Source organism: Zea mays, chromosome 1 (assembly GCF_902167145.1).
Source record: "Zea mays cultivar B73 chromosome 1, Zm-B73-REFERENCE-NAM-5.0, whole genome shotgun sequence".
Lineage (NCBI taxonomy): Eukaryota > Viridiplantae > Streptophyta > Magnoliopsida > Poales > Poaceae > Zea > Zea mays.
This window is the reverse complement of record NC_050096.1, coordinates 7,088,090-7,112,848: the sequence shown is the minus strand read 5'-3', so window position 1 is coordinate 7,112,848 and position 24,759 is coordinate 7,088,090. Positions and strand designations below refer to the sequence as shown.

The 24,759-nt window shown below is 46.2% G+C and overlaps 2 protein-coding genes across 3 annotated transcripts; both read left to right on the top strand.

Moving 5' to 3' along the window:
- Nucleotides 1–7,120: 7,120 nt before the first annotated feature.
- On the top strand, nucleotides 7,121–11,357 carry LOC103631647 (60S ribosomal protein L5-1). Of its 2 annotated transcripts, XR_004852608.1 has the most exons (10): nucleotides 7,169–7,265; nucleotides 7,716–7,745; nucleotides 8,894–8,966; nucleotides 9,064–9,155; nucleotides 9,331–9,457; nucleotides 9,547–9,626; nucleotides 9,730–9,846; nucleotides 10,326–10,460; nucleotides 10,727–10,896; nucleotides 11,017–11,357. XR_004852608.1 is itself a non-coding variant. In XM_008652511.4 (9 exons), the coding sequence occupies exons 1-9, from the start codon at nucleotides 7,263–7,265 to the stop codon at nucleotides 11,123–11,125; spliced, it is 906 nt and encodes a 301-aa protein (XP_008650733.1). In that variant the 5' UTR covers nucleotides 7,121–7,262; the 3' UTR covers nucleotides 11,126–11,357. The 2 variants fall into 2 exon arrangements, 1 of the variants encoding a protein (XP_008650733.1); XM_008652511.4 differs by lacking the exon at nucleotides 7,716–7,745 and having other exon boundaries at nucleotides 7,121–7,265.
- A 1,759-nt stretch (nucleotides 11,358–13,116) lies between these two features.
- On the top strand, nucleotides 13,117–15,393 carry LOC542230 (catalase 2). Its single transcript, NM_001111840.2, has 5 exons — nucleotides 13,117–13,163; nucleotides 13,254–14,498; nucleotides 14,608–14,675; nucleotides 14,754–14,847; nucleotides 14,961–15,393. Exons 1-5 carry the CDS (start codon nucleotides 13,149–13,151, stop codon nucleotides 15,018–15,020), a joined length of 1,482 nt encoding a protein of 493 aa, NP_001105310.2. The 5' UTR covers nucleotides 13,117–13,148; the 3' UTR covers nucleotides 15,021–15,393.
- Nucleotides 15,394–24,759: the final 9,366 nt, after the last annotated feature.

Here is a 24,759-nt window from a genome sequence, read left to right as displayed (position 1 = left end):
GAGGAGGGCATCAAGCATGAGTTCTCTTCTCCCTACACACCTCAACAAAATGGTGTAGTGGAGAGGAAGAATAGAACTCTATTGGACATGGCAAGAACCATGCTTGATGAATACAAAACATCGGATCGGTTTTGGGCCGAGGCGGTCAACACCGCTTGCTATGCCATCAACCGGTTGTATCTTCACCGAATCCTCAAGAAGACATCATATGAACTCCTAACCGGTAAAAGCCCAACATTTCATATTTTAGAGTCTTTGGTAGCAAATGTTTTATTCTTGTTAAAAGAGGTAGAAAATCTAAATTTGCTCCTAAGACTGTAGAAGGCTTTTTACTAGGGTATGATTCAAACACAAGGGCATATAGAGTCTTTAACAAGTCCACTGGACAAGTTGAAGTTTCTTGTGACGTTGTGTTTGATGAGACTAATGGCTCTCAAGTAGAGCAAGTTGATCTTGATGAGATAGGTATTGAAGAGGCTCCGTACATCACGCTAAGGAACATGTCCATTGGGGATGTGTGTCCTAAGGAATCCGAAGAACCTCCAAAAGCACAAGATCAACCGTCCTCCTCCATGCAAGCATCTCCACCAACTCAAAATGAGGAAGAGGCTCAAGTTGATGAAGAAGAAGATCAATCAAATGAGCCACCTCAAGATGACGGCATAGATCAAGGGGGAGATGCAAATGATCAAGACAAGGAGGATGAAGAGCAAAAACCGCCACACCCAAGAGTCCACCAAGCAATCCAACGAGATCACCCCGTCGACACCATCCTCGGCGACATTCATAAGGGGGTAACTACTCGATCTCGTGTTGCACATTTTTGTGAACATTACTCTTTTGTTTCCTCTATTGAGCCACACAGGGTAGAGGAAGCACTCCAAGATTCGGACTGGGTGATGGCGATGCAAGAGGAGCTCAACAACTTCACTAGGAATGAGGTATGGCATTTAGTTCCACGTCCTAATCAAAATGTTGTAGGAACCAAATGGGTCTTCCGCAACAAGCAAGACGAGCATGGTGTGGTGACAAGGAACAAAGCTCGACTCGTGGCTAAAGGGTATTCACAAGTCGAAGGTTTGGATTTCGGTGAAACCTATGCACCCGTAGCTAGGCTTGAGTCAATTCGCATATTATTGGCCTATGCTACTTACCATGGCTTTAAGCTTTATCAAATGGACGTGAAAAGTGCCTTCCTCAATGGACCAATCAAAGAAGAGGTCTATGTTGAGCAACCTCCCGGCTTTGAAGACAGTGAGTATCCTAACCATGTCTATAAGCTCTCTAAGGCGCTTTATGGGCTCAAGCAAGCCCCAAGAGCATGGTATGAATGCCTAAGAGATTTCCTTATTGCTAATGGCTTCAAAGTCGGAAAGGCCGATCCTACACTCTTTACTAAAACTCTTGAAAATGATTTGTTTGTATGCCAAATTTATGTTGATGATATTATATTTGGGTCTACTAACGAATCTACATGTGAAGAGTTTAGTAGGATCATGACACAGAAATTCGAGATGTCAATGATGGGGGAGTTGAAGTATTTTCTAGGATTCCAAGTCAAGCAACTCCAAGAGGGCACCTTCATCAGCCAAACCAAGTATACTCAAGACATTCTAAACAAGTTTGGGATGAAGGATGCCAAGCCCATCAAGACACCCATGGGAACCAATGGGCATCTCGACCTCGACACGGGAGGTAAGTCCGTGGATCAAAAGGTATACCGGTCGATGATAGGTTCTTTACTCTATTTATGTGCATCTCGACCGGATATTATGCTTTCCGTATGCATGTGTGCAAGATTCCAATCCGACCCTAAGGAATCCCACCTTACGGCCGTAAAACGAATCTTGAGATATTTGGCTTATACTCCTAAGTTTGGGCTTTGGTACCCTCGGGGATCCACATTTGATTTGATTGGTTATTCGGATGCCGATTGGGCAGGGTGTAAGATTAATAGGAAGAGCACATCGGGGACTTGCCAGTTCTTGGGAAGATCCTTGGTGTCTTGGGCTTCAAAGAAGCAAAATTCGGTCGCTCTTTCCACCGCCGAAGCCGAGTATATTGCCGCAGGCCATTGTTGCGCGCAATTGCTTTGGATGAGGCAAACCTTGCGGGACTATGGTTACAAACCAACCAAAGTCCCTTTGCTATGTGATAATGAGAGTGCAATCAAAATGGCCGACAATCCCGTCGAGCATAGCCGCACTAAACACATAGCCATTCGGTATCATTTTCTTAGGGATCACCAACAAAAGGGGGATATCGAGATTTCATACATCAACACTAAAGATCAATTAGCCGATATCTTTACCAAGCCTCTTGATGAACAAACTTTTACCAAACTTAGGCATGAGCTCAATATTCTTGATTCACGCAACTTCTTTTGCTAGATTGCACACATAGCTAATTTATATACCTTTGATCATGTCTCTTTCATGTGCTATGACTAATGTGTTTTCAAGTCTATTTCAAACCAAGTCATAGGTATATTGAAAGGGAATTGGAGTCTTCGGCAAAGACAAAGGCTTCCACTCCATAACTCATCCTTCGCCGATCACTCCAAGTCACTCTCCATTCTTGGGAGAAAAGCATGAGCATCAAAGAAAAGGTCTTTGTCTTTGGGGGAGAAAGTAAGAGCCCAAGGCAAAAGGACCGGACTTCGTCTTTGGTATAATCTTAACTCATTCATTTATGACCAAAGGGGAAGAAAGCACTTCAAGGGCTCTAATGATTCCGTTTTTGGCGATTCATGCCAAAGGGGGAGAAAGTAAGAGAGCCCAAAGCAAAAGGACCGCACCACCACCAATTTCAAAAACTTTGTGTTTCCAAGGATATTATCAATTGGTTTTCCTATTGTGTTCAAAAGGGGGAGAAAGTAGTATTTCAAAAATGATATATCAAAACCCTCTTGAACACTAAGAGGAGGATCTCATTTAGGGGGAGTTTTGTTTAGTCAAAGGAAAAGCATTTGAAACAGGGGGAGAAAATGTCAAATCTTGAGAATGCTTTGCAAAATCTTACTCATTTACCTTTGACTATTTGCAAAAGAACTTTGAAAAGGATTTACAAAAGAATTTGCAAAAACAAAACATGTGGTGCAAGCGTGGTCCAAAATGTTATATAAGAAAGAAACAATCCATGCATATCTTATAAGTATTTATATTGGCTCAATTCCAAGCAACCTTTGCACTTACATTATGCAAACTAGTTCAATTATGCACTTCTATATTTGCTTTGGTTTGTGTTGGCATCAATCACCAAAAAGGGGGAGATTGAAAGGGAATTAGGCTTACACCTAGTTCCTAAATGATTTTGGTGGTTGAATTGCCCAACACAAATAATTGGACTAACTAGTTTGCCCAAGTGTATAGATTATACAGGTGTAAAAGGTTCACACTCAGCCAATAAAAAGACCAAGAGTTGGATTCAACAAAAGAGCAAAGGGCCAACCGAAGGCACCTCTGGTCTGGCGCACCGGACTGTCCGGTGTGCCACCGGACATGTCCGGTGCACCAGAGGACTCCAACTCGAACTCGCCACCTTCGGGAATTTCCAGAGGCACTCGCGCTATAATTCACCAGACTGTCCGGTGTACACCGGACAGTGTCCGGTGCTCCAAGGGAGGTCGGCCTCAGGAACTCGCCAGCTTCGGGAAACTCCAACGGCTAGTCCGCTATAATTCACCGGACATGTCAGGTGTGCACCGGACTGTCCGGTGCAACTCCGGAGCAACGGCTATTCGGTGCCAACGGCTACCTACGACGCATTTATTGCGCGCGCAGCACGCGCAGAAGTCAGAGTCGCCCATACTGGCGCACCGGACAGTGAACAGTTCATGTCCGGTGTGCACCGGACATCCAGGCGGGCCCACAAGTCAGAAGCTTCAACGGTCAGAATCCAACGGCAGTGATGACGTGGCGGGGGCACCGGACACGTCTGGTGTGCACCGGACTGTCCGGTGCGCCATCGAGCAGACAGCCTCCCAACGGCCACTTTTGGTGGTTGGGGCTATAAATACCCCAACCACCCCACCATTCATTGCATCCAAGTTTTCCACTTCCCAACTACTACAAGAGCTCTAGCATTCAATTCTAAACACACCAAAGAGATCAAATCCTCTCCAAATTCCACACAATGCCATAGTGACTAGAGAGAGTGATTTGCTTGTGTTCTTTCGAGCTCTTGCGCTTGGATTGCTTTCTTCTCTCTTGATTCTTTCATTGCGATCAACTCACTTGTAACTGAGGCAAGAGACACCAAACTTGTGGTGGTCCTTGTGGGAACTTTGTGTTCCAAGTGATTGAGAAGAGAAAAGCTCACTCGATCCGTGGGATCGTTTGAGAGAGGGAAGGGTTGAAAGAGACCCGGCCTTTGTGGCCTCCTCAACGGGGAGTAGGTTTGCAAGAACCGAACCTCGGTAAAACAAATCCGCGTGTCACACTCTTCATTTGCTTGCGATTTGTTTTCCACCCTCTCTCGCGGACTCGTTTCTTTATTACTAACGCTAACCCGGCTTGTAGTTGTGTTTATATTTGTAAATTTCAGTTTCACCCTATTCACCCCCCCTCTAGGCGACTTTCACACTGTTCACTGTCTGGTGCGCCATCAGTCTATGCTCTGACTCTGGCGCGCACTGTAGCGCATTCAATGCGTTCTGCAGACGACCGTTGGTGCGAAGTAGCCATTGCTCCGCTGGGCCGCTGGCACACCGGACAGTCCGGTGAATTATAGCGGAGCGGTCTCCAGGATTCCCAAAGGTGAGCAGTTCGGAGTTGGAGTCCCTGGTGCACCGGATACTGTCTGGTCCGGTGGCACACCGGACAGTCCGGTGTGCCAGACCAGGGTACACTTCGGCTGACTTTTGCTCTCTATATTTGAATCCTTTTTCGGTCTTTTATTGGTTTGTTGTGAACCTTTGGCACCGGTAGAACTCATAATCTAAGAGCAAACTAGTTAGTCCAATTATTTGTGTTGGGCAATTCAACCACCAAAATCAATTTAGGAAAAGGTGTAAGCCTATTTCCCTTTTAGCTAGTCCTTGGCCTTCCGCCTGCACTAGGGGGGTAGTCGGCCTCCTAGTCGATCAGAGCGCCTAGGCGGCGCCTCACGTCGATTCCGCGGGGATTCCACGTCGCCCAGGTGCCTAGGCGGTCGCGGAGGCGGGCTAGGCGCGCGCCGCGCGCGCGAGCTGGAAAATCGTGCGGGAGAGAAAGAGCGCGCGCGGGAGGGGATAAGGGAGCGGCGCGGGAGGGAAAGGGCAGACGCGATAGGGTTTACCGGTTTAGCTGAGTGCGCGGACGCCGGACGCCGGAGACCCCCCTCCCTGCGCGGACGCCTCCCTACGCGGACGCCGGAGACCCCCTCCCTGCGCGGACGCCGGAGAACCGGCTGCCTGCTTGCTTCTCCCCTCGTTCTTCACCGACATAGACCCCTCCCTGCACGGACGCCGGAGACCCCTCCCTGCTGCTTGCTTCTCTCCTCCCCCGGTTCTTCACCGACAGAGAAGTCCTCTGATTATTTGCCGATAGAGAACAGAGAAGGTCCGTATGTTCCTCCTCCCCTGCTTCTCTCTTCTCATCTCCTCTTTATTCACATATGATGGCTTGAACTCAGATGACATAAGGTCAATCTGAAGAAACTGCAAGTGCACCAGAGGGAGTTAGTGTCCTTAGAAGAAATTTAGATGATGTGGGATGGGAGTATGGGGTTCTTGTTGATATAAACAATAAGGACAAGGTAAAGCGCATACTGTGTGACAAGCAAATGTGTGGAGGGGTTTATCGGTTGAAGCAACATATCGCCAAGGAAGGAAAAAATGCGAAGAAATGCCAAGGCATGAAGACCACCAAAGAGAAGTTACTGGAGGCTCAAGAAAAGTGCAAGAAAGCACTAGATGGAGCAAAAAGGAAAAGGGAGGTGAAGACTGTTCGTGAGCTAGAACTTAGAGAGGAAGTTCATGTGTCTAGGGTTGGAGGATCAGAAGAAGTGACTTGTGTTGGAAGTTCAGAGCCTCACAAATTAGGCCCCATGGACAAATGGACAAAAGCTATTGATCCTACAGCAACCAAATCTGAATATTTGACTCAACAGAGGCTGAACAAGGAACTTTGGAAAGAAAGATTACATGAGGTGCATAAATATATTGCAAGATGGGCCTTTAACCATGATAATTTCATTGCTGTTTTTTAATTTCAGATTTCATATTCATCAGATTTCCTTGCTGTTTTGTAATATTGATGGCAATATCATTCAATGCATGTGACAACGATGAGTTCAAGCAAATGTGTGAAGCAATTGGACAATTTGGGCCTGGAATTGAACCTCCAACTATGTTTGACCAGCGAGGGAGATTGTTGGAAGAAGAATATGCAAGAACCAAGAGTTTGCTGCAAGAACGTGAATCCGAGAAGATGAAGAATGGGTGTTCTATTATGACCGATGTTTGTGATTTCTAAAGGCTATCCTATGCTGCTGATCAGTACTTAATGGATGGGAGAAGGGTCAGACCTCAGATAAGTACCTAACTTGCTATTTTCTATTTTTTTATCACTTGTATTGATGCCCAATTGCATCTAAAAGTGTTGTCCACTTTTATTGCAGCAGTGCTTGAGGATTCAGTAATCAGCAGATCTGCAAGGACGAAAGGTATGTCTACTGATCCTTCCCTATTTTTATCTATAAATTTATATATTATATAAGTTGGCAAAATGCCTAGAAAAACGCCTAGCATCGCTTACTGGACTAGTCTCTAGGCTAAGGGTCATCGGCTAGATTCCGCCTAGCGCCTAGCAAAACTTTGTCGATGAGATCATGCGATCCATCCGTCCACTCGGTCTAGTAAAAGCGCCTAAGAAGCTACCAATATAGGGTATGTTTGGTTCAGTTTTTTTGGATCAGTTTTTCTGGTTGTGGGGAGAATCTGGTTGTGTATAGAATCTAAGTATTATTATGATTACGTGTGGAGGAAGATAAATGTGTCGATAGGGTTCAGGATCTAGAAAGAGACGAATTGCTACTATTGCAACGACTCAACCGATTATGTGTTTATATTGATTTTGAATGGTTTTTTACCCAAACGAATTTTATAGAAGCTGGCTGACCGTTTGGTAGTGCGCAGCAGCTTCTGTCTCGCAACAGCTTTTAGTGGCCAGAAACTAACAACAAGGTGAAACTCTAGAACCCTAAACCCTTCTGTCCTCCCTTCGCCCGGTCCACCCTCTCGCGGCCGCCAGGAGAAGCCGCCGCCACAGCAGGCGACAAAGATGGTAAGATCCACAAACCTTTCTCTTTGTTCGTGCTTCTCCAGTGGATTGCTGCGAAGTGGGGGGCGTCTAGGCAAGCCTTTTTCGGGGTAGGGCGTCCTCGTCGACCAGGGGCAAGGTGGGGTCTTGAGGATGGGCACAGATGACGCCTCGTGGTGGAGCTTATTGAAGGTGGCGACGGCGTCGGAGAGGGAAGCGGAGTCGAAGAGGGAAGGCGAGGCGGAGAGAAGCGCTTGTGGAAGTCACTATGGTGCTGTGCCTGTGCTTGTGCTGCTGGCGAGTCCCAGTACCTCAGATGTGGGCTCTGATACATAACACGCGGAAACGGACTGAATGCTAACACATTTCCTTTGTGCTTGCGTTCTTATTCAGTTATTCTGTAATGTTGATGACACTGAACAACTTAAAATTCATGGTGCATGTTCTTCGTGGCTCAAAAAACCTCCATGACAGGGCAACAAATTTTGGGCTCCTAAGTTTTAGGTAAATCTTTATACGTGTCACCACTGTCTCCTTGACACGTGGACCAGTTAGCCTTAGGCCTTGTTTTATCTACCTCAATCCACATGTGTTGAGGTGTATTGAAGTGAATCTGAAACTAATTTACACCTCAACACATGTGGATTGAGGTAGATACCAGGATATCCAAACAAGGCCTTAGGATGAGTAACATATTGTACAACAGCATTGTCTATACTGTTTCTTCTAGTAAAGGCATCCTGTCTTATCATTTTCTTATCTAGGCCACCCTTGTTCCACCATTGATCCACCTGGAGAGGAAGGCAATGTGTTCTAGGCACTGTATGGTAGCAAATAATTGTGCTCAAAACTTCAAATATTCACTAGCATTTGTTCACCGCTGAGTTGAGTGAACACTGACAAGGCGAGCCTTGTGGCAACTGGTGACTTAATGATGTTGTTTGTATTGAACTGAGATTGATGGTACTAGATTTTGTATGTTTTATATTTTCTTGTCAAATGCAACTGCCTGTGGGCTTTATGGGATTAAAATGAATGTTTCACAAAAATATTGTTTCGGCGAAGGGAGGGCATCTGACCCTTCCAGCCAAAGGACACACTGCTTTTGGCTAGGTCATTTGTTTCAGTTATTAGTGCATCTGCTATCTAGTATATTTGTGGTTTCATGTTCGTGTGGTGGGGAGCTAATGATGAATGCATGCTATGCCATTTTTTAACAGTCCATGAGTGTTTATGGGTCTCATTTCCTGGTTTGATTAGGTTTTGAATTGCTTAGATTGTTAGGTTTAGTAGCTCTGCACTTAGAGTGAGTATAGCTTATATGCCTGTGATGACTCTGGTTGATGTTTTGTTAAATGGTTGTTGATTGACATATTGTAGTGCCATTATACCTATCTTCAGTAAGATGGCACTGGTTTCTACTTTCTAGACACATGTCAGTAGTATGCTTTTGCCATCTATAATGTAAACTCAGCTGTTTGACTATTGATAAGGACATGTTTGCTGCTTGGTTTGTGTGTTTGATCTGCTATCATTCACTTATTGTAAAAGTTTGATGGCAACTTAGAGACATCCCCTTTATGGATGTGATAGTTTTTTTCTCATTTTCAATTGCACAAATGTATTCATGCGCTTTCTGGTTGTTTCTCCAGGGGGGGTTCGTCAAGACCCAGAAGACCAATGCGTACTTCAAGCGTTTCCAAGTGAAGTTCAAGAGAAGGCGTGGTATGTTCAACATTCTGTTTTCTCTCTTGATGATTTTGTTATTTTTGCTATTTGCTGTGTGTTTGATAGTCTACATTTCTCTTGTTCTTGTTTGCAGCTGGTAAGACAGACTACAGGGCAAGGATAAGGTTGATTAACCAAGACAAGAACAAGTACAATACACCCAAATACCGATTTATTGTGCGATTTGTATCCTTCAAATTTATTATTTGGTGACTTCTTGTTGGGTTTCAACTCTAGCCTACCCCAACTTGCTTGGGACTAAAAGGCTATGTTGATGTTGTTGTCTTTTGATCATCCTCCTGCTTATTATTTTGGCACTTTAAGCATTGGCGGCATTGTATCTCTTAATAAATCTCCTTAGACCAACAAGGACATCATTGCACAAATCGTATCTGCAAGTATCACGGGTGATATTATTCTTGCTGCTGCATATTCCCGTGAGCTGCCACGATACGGTCTAGAAGTTGGTCTGACCAACTATGCTGCAGGTATATTTATGTCTGCAAAGAATGTAAATTGTCTATTGTTACTAAGCACATATATTTTGTATTGCTAACTCCTTGCCCACATCTTCTAGCCTACTGCACTGGTCTTCTTTTGGCTCGTCGTGTTCTCAAGATCCGTGATTTGGATCAGGAGTATGAGGGCAATGTTGAGGTAAAATTAAAACAAATATTTAAATTTATTCTGCTTGCTGTTTTTTTTTGTGATATTGCTTTGGGTGAACAATTGAGCATTTGTGATGATTTTCTGTTATCAGGCCACTGGTGAGGACTTCTCTGTCGAGCCAGCGGAAGAGAGGAGGCCTTTCCGTGCCCTCTTAGATGTCGGCCTTATTAGGACTACTACTGGAAACCGTGTCTTTGGTGCCCTCAAGGTATATTCCTTCTTTATCATGAATGATTGTATACATATGATACATTTTCCTTGTGTTTTGGTTGTAGGTGGCTTATCAAGAAAACTTTTTTATACGATCTCACTATTGCTCAAGTCTTAATGAATATTTATCGCCGGTCCATTTTTATTGAATTTAATAACATCAGAGGCGGGCCCACGTTAAGCCGAGCGGGGGCACGGACCCTCACTCAATTTTCTGGCTTTAGTGGATCTTTTATCTTATTTATTGTAGCTACAAAGGTTCATTAGTTAGTTGTTGGGCCCCCACTCAGATGTTGGGCCGGGTATGCCCCTAATAACATCAATATTCCATTATGAACTCCCACATGCATCTGGGTCCACACTGAAAAAAATGGACATTCCCATTTATCTAATTTCCATTGAACTATACTTTTGTTGTATGTTTAAGGAATATGTTTTTATGGATAGCATTTTAACACAAGATGCTTGTTGCTGCAGGGAGCTTTGGATGGTGGTCTAGATATTCCTCACAGCGATAAGAGGTTTGCTGGCTTCAAGAAGGATGATAAGCAGCTGGATGCTGATATCCACCGCAAGTACATCTATGGTCTCCATGTTGCTGAGTATATGAAGGTAAGCTGTGCATGTTGCTTGCCAGATTATAGTTTTTCCCCCCTTGTAATGATTTGGATATCAATTTGTAAGTTTATTTCATAAATATGTAACTGTCCCAAATCAGGTGCTCTATTTGGGGGCTGACTAAATTCCATTGGTACTACTCCCAGTCCCTCCGTTTCTATTTAGTTGTCGCTGGATAGTTTAATTTTGCACTATCCAGCGACAACTAAAACGAAACGGAGGGAGTATTATTCTCTATATGATATGATAATCTATTCCAGAATCTGGCTGACGAGGAGCCCGAGAAGTACCAGGCTCACTTCAGCGAGTACATCAAGAAGGGGATTGAAGCCGATGACATGGAAGCTCTGTACAAGAAGGTCCATGCGGCCATCCGTGCTGATCCTAGCATGGCCAAGTCAACAAAGGCGCAACCAAAGGAGCACAAGAGGTATACCCTACATCGCTGGCTCATGATTCTATATAGTTCACGTCTGAATGTGTCTGACCACTCACTCTAGTTCCATAATAATTTTCTTAGCACTGAGCCATGCACATCCGTTTATTTAAGGTACAACCCCAAGAAGTTGACCTATGAGCAGAGAAAGGCCAGACTCGTGGAAAGGCTCAACGCCCTCAATTCCTCGGGTGGTGTCGATGATGATGAGGATGACGAGTGAAGTGCTATCCTATTTGGCGATCAGAACTTGCGCAATGGCATTTGTTGTTCCCTTTACTCCTGTAACAGGCATTTTTTTGTTTGAGATTAGAGCTGGATATATGGGGTTCACGATGTGCTGCCGGTTGACCTTGCTCTTTTTATCCCTGGATTTTGTCAGTCTTTGGGCTGAAACACAAATTTTGGAATCTCCTCAATTCCCAGGGATGAATGGACGTGTAGCTCACATGGGACAAGATCCGCGTCACGTCTTCTACTGAAAACAAAAAAAAAATCTGTACTCTTTGAATGAAACAGAGCCACACAGCAACCAGATGCATGACACACGGTCAAATTTGGGTCACGCACACAAGACATAGGACCAAATTCTAGAGAATTGTTTGTTTCCATATGTTTTGTTTCAGCTTACATTACTTAGGAATTGGATGCATGACGTGTCTCCTCCCAGGGGACTCCAATCCATCGTGGTCCTGGTCCAGCCTTTACTGAGTCTTGAGGTTTATGGTGCGGTCCATTCCCTCCACCAGCACCGTGGCTGGTGGCTGTCGTGTGCCCACGCCATGCCTCTGCTCGTCGCCAGTGCTCCCAACTCCAGCGTGTCTACCTCGCATCCTTGAAGTTGCATAGACTATGTTCCTATCCAGATAAATATTATTACCTCACACTGTAAATTCCTCTATGAAACACGGGACAAACCATGCCTATTTATTGGTGTTGAAGAAATTTTTCAATAAAGAGCGCATTATTAAACTCAAGAGTTAGCATCACGCCGATATAACACTAAATAAGATTTCACGCCTAGCTTCTGCACAACTAGGGTGCAACCAAAGACTTCCATGCACTATATTTCGGGTACAAGGTTTGGGTTCGGTTGCTACCTTTAAAACCCGAATAGAATAAATAACACGAAATATATAAAAAAAAGTTCTTAGTATGTGATGGTATTATTATATGATTTATGAATTTGTTAGCTAAAAATCATGATGATGTCATCCTAACGATAGCATATATATGTATATTCTATTTTCTATAGCCACTTGTTATAATAATATTACTTCTACTTAAATTATGCATCGTATATATTTTAACAAAATATACTAATCTATCTACTATTTGGTCTTTTCGGTGGATCGAACAGATCGAACCAAAATTATGGATCTATTCGGGGTTGGTAATTTCGGATTACCCTAATAGCCTATTTGAATTACCCTATTAGACTGAATGCCTAGCATATTAATATATGTTAACAGTATATTATAACTCAGACAGCACAAAAAGAAATTCCAAGCGGTAAAATAATGGTGCTAGCTTGGTGATGGAGGCAGGCCGCCCTCAGCTCCTCCTCACGTAACGGCTCACCGCAAGCATTTGTTTGTTTGTTTGTTTTAGAATGGGGGGATAGATAGGGTTGTTGAGCGTGGGCAGGACTGAACAGCGCCTCGGCTGTGGATGCTTGCATGACGACGCTCGTCTTTTCTTCCCTTTTTTTGGTGCATTATTCATCGAACCGTCCCGGAACGAGAAAAGAAAAATGAAAAAAAAAAACGCCCCCAATGGGTGCGCTGGTCGCGAAGTAGTAGTAGCCGTGTAACGCAACGCATTGGCCTTGGCCGTGAAAAAAAATCTGGGTGGCTTTTGGGAAGGCTCGGCTCGCCGTAGGCATGTCATGTTCATGGCGCATCCACGTCGCCCTGCCCATGAGCTCGCTGCTGTGCTGGGCTCTTGTCTCGGCACGGCAGTGTGAACGGCATCTGCAGCGAGAATATCTGCCCATGATTTCAACCTTTTCCTGCCTTCGCTAGGCTTATCCGGCAACAAACAAAACCTGCGCTTTTTTTTTCTGGAGGACGGCGCGCGCCGGTGAGCGTGTGGATGAGGCGCGGCCTACAGCAGAACCCACCCAGTCGAGGGCAAAAAGAGCCTCCTCCCCCGTCACTCGTTGCTCCGGCTATATATAACGACCGGCGCTATCCGTGTCGCAGCCTCCTCGCAGGCCGACCTTGCGTACGTACGTCGTAGCGGCCATGGACCCGTACAAGGTACGCCGTTCTTGTTTGCTGTCTCAATTCGTGTTTCGTCGTTGACGATGGATCGGACGGCTGTTCATATATGCATGCATGCTTGTGCAGCACCGCCCGTCGAGCGCCTTCAACGCCCCGTACTGGACCACCAACTCCGGCGCCCCCGTGTGGAACAACGACAGCTCCCTCACCGTCGGCGCACGAGGTCCCATCCTGCTGGAGGACTACCACCTGGTGGAGAAGCTAGCCAACTTCGACCGCGAGCGCATCCCGGAGCGCGTGGTGCACGCGCGTGGCGCCAGCGCCAAGGGCTTCTTCGAGGTGACCCACGACATCACCCACCTGACGTGCGCCGACTTCCTGCGCGCGCCCGGGGTGCAGACGCCCGTCATCGTCCGCTTCTCCACGGTGATCCACGAGCGCGGGAGCCCCGAGACGCTGCGCGACCCGCGCGGGTTCGCCGTCAAGTTCTACACCCGGGAGGGCAACTGGGACCTGGTGGGCAACAACTTCCCCGTCTTCTTCATCCGCGACGGCATCAAGTTCCCGGACATGGTGCACGCGCTCAAGCCCAACCCGCGGACGCACATCCAGGACAACTGGCGCATCCTCGACTTCTTCTCGCACCACCCGGAGAGCCTGCACATGTTCTCCTTCCTCTTCGACGACGTCGGCATCCCCGCCGACTACCGCCACATGGACGGATCCGGGGTGCACACGTACACGCTCGTCAGCCGCGCCGGCACCGTCACCTACGTCAAGTTCCACTGGCGCCCCACCTGCGGCGTGCGCTCGCTGATGGACGACGAGGCCGTCGCCGTTGGCGGCGCCAACCACAGCCACGCCACCAAGGACCTCACGGACGCCATCGCGGCGGGGAACTTCCCCGAGTGGACGCTCTACATCCAGACCATGGACCCCGAGATGGAAGACCGCCTCGACGACCTGGACCCGCTGGACGTGACCAAGACGTGGCCCGAGGACGCGTTCCCGCTGCAGCCCGTGGGCCGCCTGGTGCTCAACCGCAACATCGACAACTTCTTCGCGGAGAACGAGCAGCTGGCCTTCTGCCCGGGCCTCATCGTCCCTGGTATCTACTACTCCGACGACAAGCTGCTGCAGACCAGGATCTTCTCCTACTCCGACACGCAGCGCCACCGCCTCGGCCCCAACTACCTGCTGCTACCGGCCAACGCGCCCAAGTGCGCACACCACAACAACCACTACGACGGATCCATGAACTTCATGCACCGCCACGAGGAGGTCGACTACTTCCCCTCCAGGTACGACGCCGTCAGGAACGCGCCGAGGTACCCGATCCCGACCGCCCACATCGCCGGCCGCCGAGAGAAGGTACTGCATGCATATCATCAATCAATCACCCTGTCGATCATCGTCATCGATCGATAGTAATAAGTAGCCGCTCATCATCGATCACCTGTCCTGTCCGTCGTTGCTGCAGACTGTGATTAGCAAGGAGAACAACTTCAAGCAGCCCGGGGAGAGGTACCGCGCGATGGACCCAGCAAGGTGCGTGCAGTGGCGCCGTCATCCCAATTCCTTCCTTTCTTTGCCTTTTCAACTGGACTGAACTGGACTGTACTGCAGGCAAGAGCGGTTCATAACCAGATGGGTCGACGCGCTCTCCGACCCCCGCCTCACCCACGAGATCAGGACCATCTGGCTCTCCAACTGGTCTCAGGTAGGTGTAGGTGACAACCCGCAGCTTAATTATTCAGGCGATGATGTCATTTGCTCGCTGAACTGAACGAGCTGCACTCTGAATCGCGCTGGTTGCCTCGTCCATGGATGCAGGCCGACAGGTCTCTGGGCCAGAAGCTCGCGAGCCGCCTCAGCGCCAAGCCGAGCATGTAAGATCTACCAGACAAGGGCGCCGCGCGGGGGAGGACGGAGCTCTCTGTCTGCTTTCGCTCATGCATCATATGCATGGAACCAAGACAAATTACTCTAGCAGACTAGCACGCAAACTGAATCGCGTTTAGTTTAGTTTTTTTGGCCCCGGATAAAGGCTGCTAGCTTGGTTGTAATAATGGCTGGCTGTGTCCAGAACTCTTGTAGAAGACAGAACTCGTCCAAAACAACATCGACACTGCATTCATGGTTATTGTGCAGAAGCAGAACTCTTGGTTTCAGTTGAATGTTTGGCTGGGTTTCCATCCGAATAAGGGCTTTGTTTAATCTCGATCCATACGAATTAAACGAGATTGAGTGGGTTTAAATCTCTAACAAGTTAATACTCTTTCTAATTTCTTTCAATCTCATCCAATACATGTGCAATGGCCGGACAAGCTCTGATCAGTATCAGTTCGTTTTTAGATTGAATGAGATTGAACGTGTTTAAAAACATAGCAAGTCGAGATCTTTCGTAGTTCCTTATTAAATACATATGACACAAGAATAACCCAAAAAGAGCTATGACGGTAAAACTGAAAACTGGGTGGACGAACTCTCCGTTCCTCATTCGGCGCATGTTCATCTCGTGGCCATGACTGATGAGCTGGGCCAGCAGAAAGGTATCTTTTGGGCCATCAAAATGGCGTTGAGCCCTTGGCTCTATTTTTTTTTTCTGGTCCAAAAATAAGTCCTCCCAAGAACAAGTCGGCCCACAGGGCTGCATGGAGCTGAGCTCCGACACGTCCGACACAGCAAATAAACTCATCTTCGCCGTCGTAACGCAGCACGCTCTGCGGCCCATCCCTCCACAGCACTCCACCGATCAGAGTCCATCTCCATCCATCCACTAGCTAGAACGAAAGCAAAGCAGCTAGATAGATCGAGCATTTTTTTGGCTGCAGGCACTACCCGCGCACTACTGCCATCCACACCATAGTCCATACAACATACATCAGCAGCGCATCTGTTTTCTTAGCCACGAATCCACACTCCTATGATTCAGCAACAACAGCTAGAGCACTTGCACTGCATAAACAACCTAGCAACGAATCCACTCCCTATCAATCATGCAGCAACAACAGCTAGAGCACTTGCAATGCATAAACTATACCTAGCAGTTTCTAAGAAAAACAACTATATATCGAATGCAGTATTATTTTCTTTTATAAGACCCAAAACCAAAAAAATCACACACCAAACATGCATTTACCTCTCCTCTACCCATCCATCTGAGAAATGGGTAATTCACTTACCAATCTCAGTTCAGAAATACGCAAAAAAAATAGGCACCATAGCCTCGCATGCAATGCCCTGGGCTAAAATGAGAGTTGCAATCAGATTGTATTTATCTAGGAATTTCATAACCGGCTCCTAAAAATACACACACATACACGCATGTTACCATGAGGGATTGTTTTTTTATCCAACAGATCAACACGTAACACGCGCAAACCCAAATTTAGGCTATGGACACAATTCTTCCAAATGCATATATGCCTTTACATGGTAATCGGAGCCGTGACGAGTATATCGTCATCTACCTCCACGAATCTTCTTTTCGGCCTACCTGTGTTTTCGAGAAGGTGACGAAGTTCAACCACGCGCAAGTTAATTAGGGCTACTATTCGCGATGCAAATGCTGTTTGGTTTTCAGAGTAACGCTAACAACACCACTAAAAGACCCCGGAAAAGTGATTTAATGGATAAAGCGTCTTTTACCTGCCTCCAACAAGTCCATCATCTTTCCCTATTTTTTTCGATGTCACCCATCGGCATTGTCTCCTCCCGCATATTTGCGCGAGGCCGAGATCCTCCAATCCCCTCTGCGCGCGTGCGTCCCAGTTATTTCCCGCATCCATCGTCGGCCTCGCGTGCAGTTTTGTTGCTGGAGCCATCGCGGGAGGTTGCTACGGGAGAGACATCATCAGAGTTGGAGGCGGCGGCGACCGCATCGACGCCGATCCGGAGTGGTAGCCCGCACTATCAACTTGTTCGGAGCTGCAGGCGCAAAGTCGCCTAGACCGACACATAATGCTGGAGGAGGTGGTTGGCGACCGAAGCATCCTACAATAGACCTGCAAGGTATAGTACCACCGCACCTTGTCCTCGTCTTTGGTACCATACTGCATTTGGAGATCTTTTTCGTTGTAATACCCAAATTGTAATTGTTATGAGATAATGAAAAAGGGGACACAATTTCACTTCATCGATATGTGAGTTTGACTTTTATGCATCATCACATGTGAACACCATCTTTAAAAACAAGTAATAAAAATATATACTACTAAATTATGCATCATGCTGAATATTGTTTTTGTGTGTGCATTTTGTGATAAGGAATATAGTAAAAAAAAAAGGGTCCAAAGTGGAATTCAAAACTTAAAAGAGATTCTAAAATATAGAAAAGAGAAGCAAATAAATATTATGTGATATAGAAATATAAATAATATATAAATATATCTCCAAATGGGAATTTTCATGACACAATATAATCTAAGGATAAAATTGTCACAAGTTTGAATTGAAACTAGAATTTAAATTTGAATTTGGAAAAGAGGGAAAGGAAAAATGAAAATATAAAAGAAAAAGTAGAACTGTGCAGTTTGGGCCTAAAGCCTTCACACCTCGGCCCATTTCTCCTCCTATTTTCCCTTTGCGCGGACCAACCAGCAGAAACAAAGCGCTGGCGCTGTCACTGCGGACCCACTCGCCAGACTACTCTCACGCACACGCCGACGCAATGGGCCCGCCTGTCATTCCCTCGTGCGCGCTACTGCACGTTCTTCTTCCTCGCGCGAAACGCGGACCGGCTTCAACCGAGCGCCGTGATTTACCAGCCGCGGGCCTCTGCTCCACCTTCGCTGGTCGTCGGAGGAGGAAGAGCGTACGCGCGCCGTTGGATCTAGATGTAGGGGCAAGATTAGCTCTCCGCGTAATGTCTTAAGCACCGTTGGATTAGAATCCAATGAATCTCGTGACGTACCGGTTTGCGGGAGATGGGGATCAGATCTGGTCCGTGCGATCTTGATCCGACGTATGTAGATCGATCTCAGCTACTTAAAACCTGGACCGTTGATTTCCCATCCTGTGGCTACGGCTAGGTACCGGTTGCCGGATAGGCCGATCTAATCAGGGCGCTCCGTAGTCGATCTGACGGCCCCTATCAACAGATACCCCTTCGCGAATACATTTTGCTAAAGAAACCCTAGGGTATTTTATAATGAACCCGTCGTCCTACTTCCACTGTTCTCTGTGTCTAGGACGACTTACCCCGAGCCCCCTGTGCTTAACTGAAATTGAGGCCCAGTCCAGAACCTTATAAAACCAGAGAAAATAATTTATAAATGGATTTTTAATATGAAAATAATTACTAGAACTTGATAAATTCATAGAAAATCCATTTTTAGTCCAAATTAGTCCATTCCACTTTCTAAAATTTTGTAATTTTATTCTCTAGCACTTAGTGTCTCTGTTTTATCATGACAACAGTAAGAAAATTAATCCCACACTTAATCTCATTTTAAACACATAAAACCTTTGAAAATTCATAACTTAAAATCTATAACTCCAAAAATTATGATTTCTGTTCCTATGGTCTTATTTCAATATGTAGATTATTATATGTATTTTGCATATATGTTTGGTGTAATGTTAATTTTGCCTATACAATGTTTGTTTGTATTGCTACGACTAGCGTGAGGTCACGAGTCATCTGAAAAGCAAGTTGGTACCTGGAATCTCAAGTCCCAGGCAAGTTGTGCCCTTGATCACTTCTTTTTACCCAGTCATGTTCTGATTAATCATAATGATCTGCATAGGTTAATTTTGATGGGACCCAATAGGTTACCCCAGTTTGACTATCTTTATACCTTGATTACCACTGGACTTTTTGGGTAGTACTTGCTAGTGCTATATGTGGTTTTGGGTATGGAGATACATTATTCATGATTACACTTTTGTTATCTGTTCATTATTTACTGTTCATGATGATCATTATGTTAATCGGAACATGGAGAACCACCCGAGAAAACAGTGCTACCACAAGGGTTTATGGACGCCCTTAGCTGATTAATTAGGAAAGCTAGTGGAGGACTACCTTACCCGAAAGGGGCAAGGGCAGTAGGGGAGTGGTCAGTGTAGGGAGGTCCTTGGTTGATTTTGCTGCGTTGGCGGTCAGGCAAGAACCCTGCATTGGAGCTTCTTATAAACTGTAGCGGGTTTTCTGAAGCTAGTGGAACTTTGTAAAGGCCTCGTAGTGTTACCCTGCCTCGCCTCCTCGGTAGAGGTGTATGGGAAGTCGCGATCCCTTGGCAGATGGGTAACATGACTTGTGGGTAAAGATGCGCAACCTCTGCAGAGTGTAAAACTGGTATACTAGCCGTGCTCACGGTCATGAGCGGCTCGGACACTCACATGATTAAATTATAGAACTTAAACTCAATTTGTCATATGCATTGCATCGCAGGTGAGGTTGTTACTTTTGTTCTACTACTTAATTGGGTTGGTATTTACTTATACTTAGTAATTGCTAATAAAATTTTGACCAACTTTAAAAGCAATGCTCAGCTCTAACCATCCTCTTTGGTAAGCCTTACACTTCACGTGAGCTCCCACCTTTGGCGAGTTCATGCACATTATTCCCCACAACTTGTTGAGCGATGAACGTATGTGAGCTCACTCTTGCTGTCTCGCACCCCCCCACAGGTCAAGAACAGGTACCACAGGATGAGGCGCTGAGAGCACCTAGAGGGGGGGGGGGGTGAATAGGTGATCCTGTAAAACTTAAAAACTTAAGCCACAAAACTTTGATTAAGCGTTAGTACAGTTAATGCCAAGTGCCTAGAGAGAAGATCTTGCACAATACGATAACCACAAGGAGTTCAACACAGAGAAGACATAGTGGTTTATCCCGTGGTTCGGCCAAGTACAAAACTTGCCTACTCCACGTTGTGGCGTCCCAACGGACGAGAGTTGCACTCAACTCCTCTCAAGTGATCCAATGATCAACTTGAATACCACAGTGTTATGCTTTTCTTTTCTTATCGCGTTCGCGAGGAATCTCCACAACTTGGAGTCTCTCGCCCTTACACTTGAAGTTCATAAAGAAGCACAGAGTAAGGGAGGGAAGCAACACACACAAATCCACAGCAAAATGCGCACACACACGGCCAAGAATCGAGCTCAAAAGACTATCTCAAAGTTCTCACTAGAACGGAGCTCGAATCACTGAGAATGACAAACGAATGCGCAAAGACTGAGTGTGGATGATCAAGAATGCTCTAAGGTTGCTTGGTGTACTCCTCCATGCGCCTAGGGGTCCCTTTTATAGCCCCAAGGCAGCTAGGAGCCGTTGAGCACAAATCTGGAAAGCCATTCTTGCCTTCTGTCATCGGGGGCACCGGACATTCCGGTGCCCGATTTCCTTCCTCAAATGGCGCGGCCGACCGTTGCAGATCTGGGAGCCGTTGGCGCACCGGACAGTCCGGTGCCCCCTTCCGACCGTTGGCCCGGCCACGTGTCGCGCGCAGATTCCGCGGCCGACCGTTGGCTCACCGGACAGTCCGGTGCACACCGGACAGTCCGGTGAATTTTAGCCGTACGCCGTCGGCGAATTCCCGAGAGCGGCCACTTCACGCCGAGTCAGCCTGGCGCACCGGACACTGTCCGGTGCACCACCGGACAGTCCGGTGTGCCAGACTGAGCAGAGTCTTGGCTGTACACAGCCAAGCCTTTTTCACCTCTTTTCTTTTCTTCTTCTTTCTGTTTCTAACACTTAGACAAGTATATTAGTACACAAAACCAATGTACTAAGGCTTAGAAACATACCTTTACTCTTGATTTGCACTTTGTCCATCCATGAGCATAAATTCACATTTAAGCACTTGTGTTGGCACTCAATCACCAAAATACTTAGAAATGGCCCAAGGGCACATTTCCCTTTCAATCTCCCCCTTTTTGGTGATTTATGCCAACACAACATAAGACAACTAGAACAAGTGCAATATCACTTCAAATAAAACTCAAATTTATTTTGATTCAATTTTGGCATATATGGATCATCCTTTGCCACCACTTGGTTTGTTTTTGCAAATCAACCTCAAATTTCTATCTCTAAGTCAAACACACATGTTGAAGCATAAAGAGAGTCATTCCAAAAGAGATTGATCAAAGATTTCAAAAACTCCCCCCTATTTCCCATAATCAACACTTCTCCCCACAAGAGGCCAACTTTTGACAAAAGAGACAATGCAAGAGTTTTGACAAACCAAAAGCTCTATTCTACTGTTTTCAAAATCTCTCAAGTGGTAGCTGATCCATTTATCGCTTTGGCCTTTATTCTTTATTTTCTCCCCCTTTGGCATCGAGCACCAAAACGGGATCAATCTTGGCCCTGTAACCCCATTGCCTCACCAAAATCTTCAATTAAGAGCAAATGGCAATAAGAGTTCATGAGATGAACTTGGAATAAGTTACCCTCTCATCGGAGTGCAGTGGAAGTCTTTCATGGTCCAAGTCCACCTTTTCCCTTTCAATTCTCCTTCGAGACTAAATCAAGCAAACTCAAGCATATGGTTAGTCTCAAAGGGTCAAGTTGTAACACAACTCCCCCTAAATATGTGCATCACTTACACAAGGACTTGTGAGGTCCAGGGAATGTTTGTACAACTTGAGCACCACAATAAGCAACGAAATGCAGAATGAACATGATCAAAGGCATAAACACATGTACGCTACATTTCAATCTAAGTTCCGCGAATCTAAGATATTGAGCTCACTACGCAGCCTGCAAAAGGTCTTCTCATCTAGAGGCTTGGTAAAGACATCGGCTAGCTGGTTCTCGGTGCTAACATGAAACACTTAGATATCCCCCTTTTGCTGGTGGTCTCTCAAAAAGTGATGCCGGATGTCAATGTGCTTTGTGCGGCTGTGCTCAACAGGATTTTCCGCTATTCGGATAGCACTCTCATTATCACATAGGAGTGGGACTTTGCTCAGATTGTAGCCAAAGTCCCTGAGGGTTTGCCTCATCCAAAGTAGTTGCGCGCAACACTGTCCTGCGGCAACGTACTCGGCCTCAGCGGTGGATAGGGCAACGGAGGTTTGTTTCTTAGAGTTCCATGACACCAGGGACCTTCCTAAGAATTGGCACGTCCCCGATGTACTCTTCCTATCGACCTTACATCCAGCATAGTCGGAATCTGAGTACCCAATCAAGTCAAAGTTAGACCCCTTTGGATACCAGATCCCGAAGCAAGGCGTAGCGACTAAATATCGAAGAATTCGCTTCACAGCCACTAAGTGACACTCCTTAGGATCAGATTGAAATCTAGCACACATGCATACGCTAAGCATAATATCCGGTCTACTAGCACATAAATAAAGCAAAGAACCTATCATGGATTAGTATGCTTTTTGATCAACGGACTTACCTCCTTTGTTGAGGTTGGTGTGTCCGTTGGTTCCCATCGGCGTCTTTGCGGGCTTGGCGTCCTTCATCCCAAACCTCTTTAGCAGATCTTGTGTGTACTTCGTTTGGGAGATGAAGGTGCCGTCCTTGAGTTGCTTCACTTGGAACCCAAGGAAGTAGGTCAACTCGCCCATCATTGACATCTCGAATTTCTGCGTCATCACCCTGCTAAACTCTTCACAAGACTTTTGGTTAGTAGAACCAAATATTATGTCGTCGACATAAATTTGGCACACAAAAAGATCACTGTCGCAAGTCTTAGTAAAAAGAGTTGGATCGGCTTTCCCAACCTTGAAAGCATTAGCAATTAAAAAGTCTCTAAGGCATTCATACCATGCTCTTGGGGCTTGCTTAAGTCCATAGAGCGCCTTAGAGAGCTTACACACGTGGTCGGGGTACCGTTCATCCTCGAAGCCAGGGGGTTGCTCCACGTACACCTCCTCCTTGATCGGCCCGTTGAGGAAAGCGCTCTTCACATCCATTTGGTACAACCTGAAAGAATGGTGAGCGGCATATGCTAGCAAGATGCGAATTGACTCTAGCCTAGCCACAGGAGCAAAAGTCTCCTCAAAGTTCAAACCTGCGACTTGGGCATAACCTTTTGCCACAAGCCGGGCCTTGTTCCTCGTCACCACCCCGTGCTCGTCCTGTTTGTTGTGGAACACCCACTTGGTTCCCACAACATTTTGCTTGGGACGAGGCACCAGTGTCCAAACTTCATTGCGCTTGAAGTTGTTGAGTTCCTCCTGCATGGCCAACACCCAGTCCGGATCTAGCAAGGCCTCTTCTACCCTGAAAGGCTCAATAGAAGAGACAAAAGAGTAATGCTCACAAAAATTAACTAATCTCGAGCGAGTAGTTACTCCCTTGCTAATATCACCCAATATCTGGTCGACGGGATGATCCCTTTGAATCGTCGCTCGAACTTGGGTTAGAGGTGCTTCTTCCTCTTCAACTTGAACATCCTGTGCTCTCCCTTGATCATGCGCCTCCACTTGAGGTACCTATTCGTCACCTTGGGTTGGGGGATGCACCATAGTTGAGGAAGACGGTTGATCTTGCTCCAAATGTTCTTGAGGTCGTACATCTCCAATCGCCATGGTGCGTATCGCGGCCGTTGGAACGTCTTCTTCATCTACATCATCAAGATCAACAACTTGCTCTCTTGGAGAGCCATTAGTCTCATCAAATACAACGTCGCTAGAGACTTCAACCAAACCCGATGATTTGTTGAAGACCCTATACGCCTTTGTATTTGAATCATAACCTAATAAAAACCCTTCTACGGCTTTGGGAGCAAATTTGGAATTCCTACCCTTCTTCACTAGAATGTAGCATTTACTCCCAAAAACACGAAAATATGATACATTAGGTTTGTTACCGGTTAGTAGCTCATACGACGTCTTCTTGAGGAGGCGGTGAAGGTAGACCCTGTTGATGGCGTGGCAAGCCGTGTTCACGGCTTCCGACCAAAAGCACTTGGGGGTCTTGAATTCTCCAAGCATAGTCCTCGCCATATCTATGAGCGTCCTGTTCTTCCTCTCTACCACACCGTTTTGCTGAGGTGTGTAGGGAGCGGAGAACTCGTGCTTGATCCCCTCCTCCTCAAGAAACTCCTCCACTTGAAGGTTCTTGAATTCGGACCCGTTGTCGCTCCTTATCTTCTTCACCTTGAGCTCAAACTCATTTTGAGCTCTCCTTAGGAAGCGCTTGAGGGTCCCTTGGGTTTCAGACTTATCCTGCAAAAAGAACACCCAAGTGAAGCGGGAAAAGTCATCAACGATAACTAGACCATACTTACTTCCTCCTATGCTCAGATAGGCGACGGGTCCGAAGAGGTCCATATGTAGCAGCTCCAGGGGTCTTGATGTTGTCATCACATTTTTGGTGTGATGAGAGCTTCCCACCTGTTTCCCTGCTTGACAAGCTGCACAAGGTCTATCTTTTTCGAAATGAACATTGGTTAGACCTATCACGTGTTCTCCCTTTAGAAGCTTGTGGAGGTTCTTCATCCCCACATGTGCTAAGCGGCGATGCCACAGCCAGCCCATGCAAGTCTTAGCCATTAAGCATGCATCTAGACCAGCCTCTTCTTTTGCAAAATTAACTAAGTAAAGCTTGCCGTCTAGTACACCCTTAAAAGCTAGTGAACCATCACATCTTCTAAAGACAGACACATCTACATTTGTAAATAGACAGTTATATCCCATATTGCACAATTGACTAACAGAT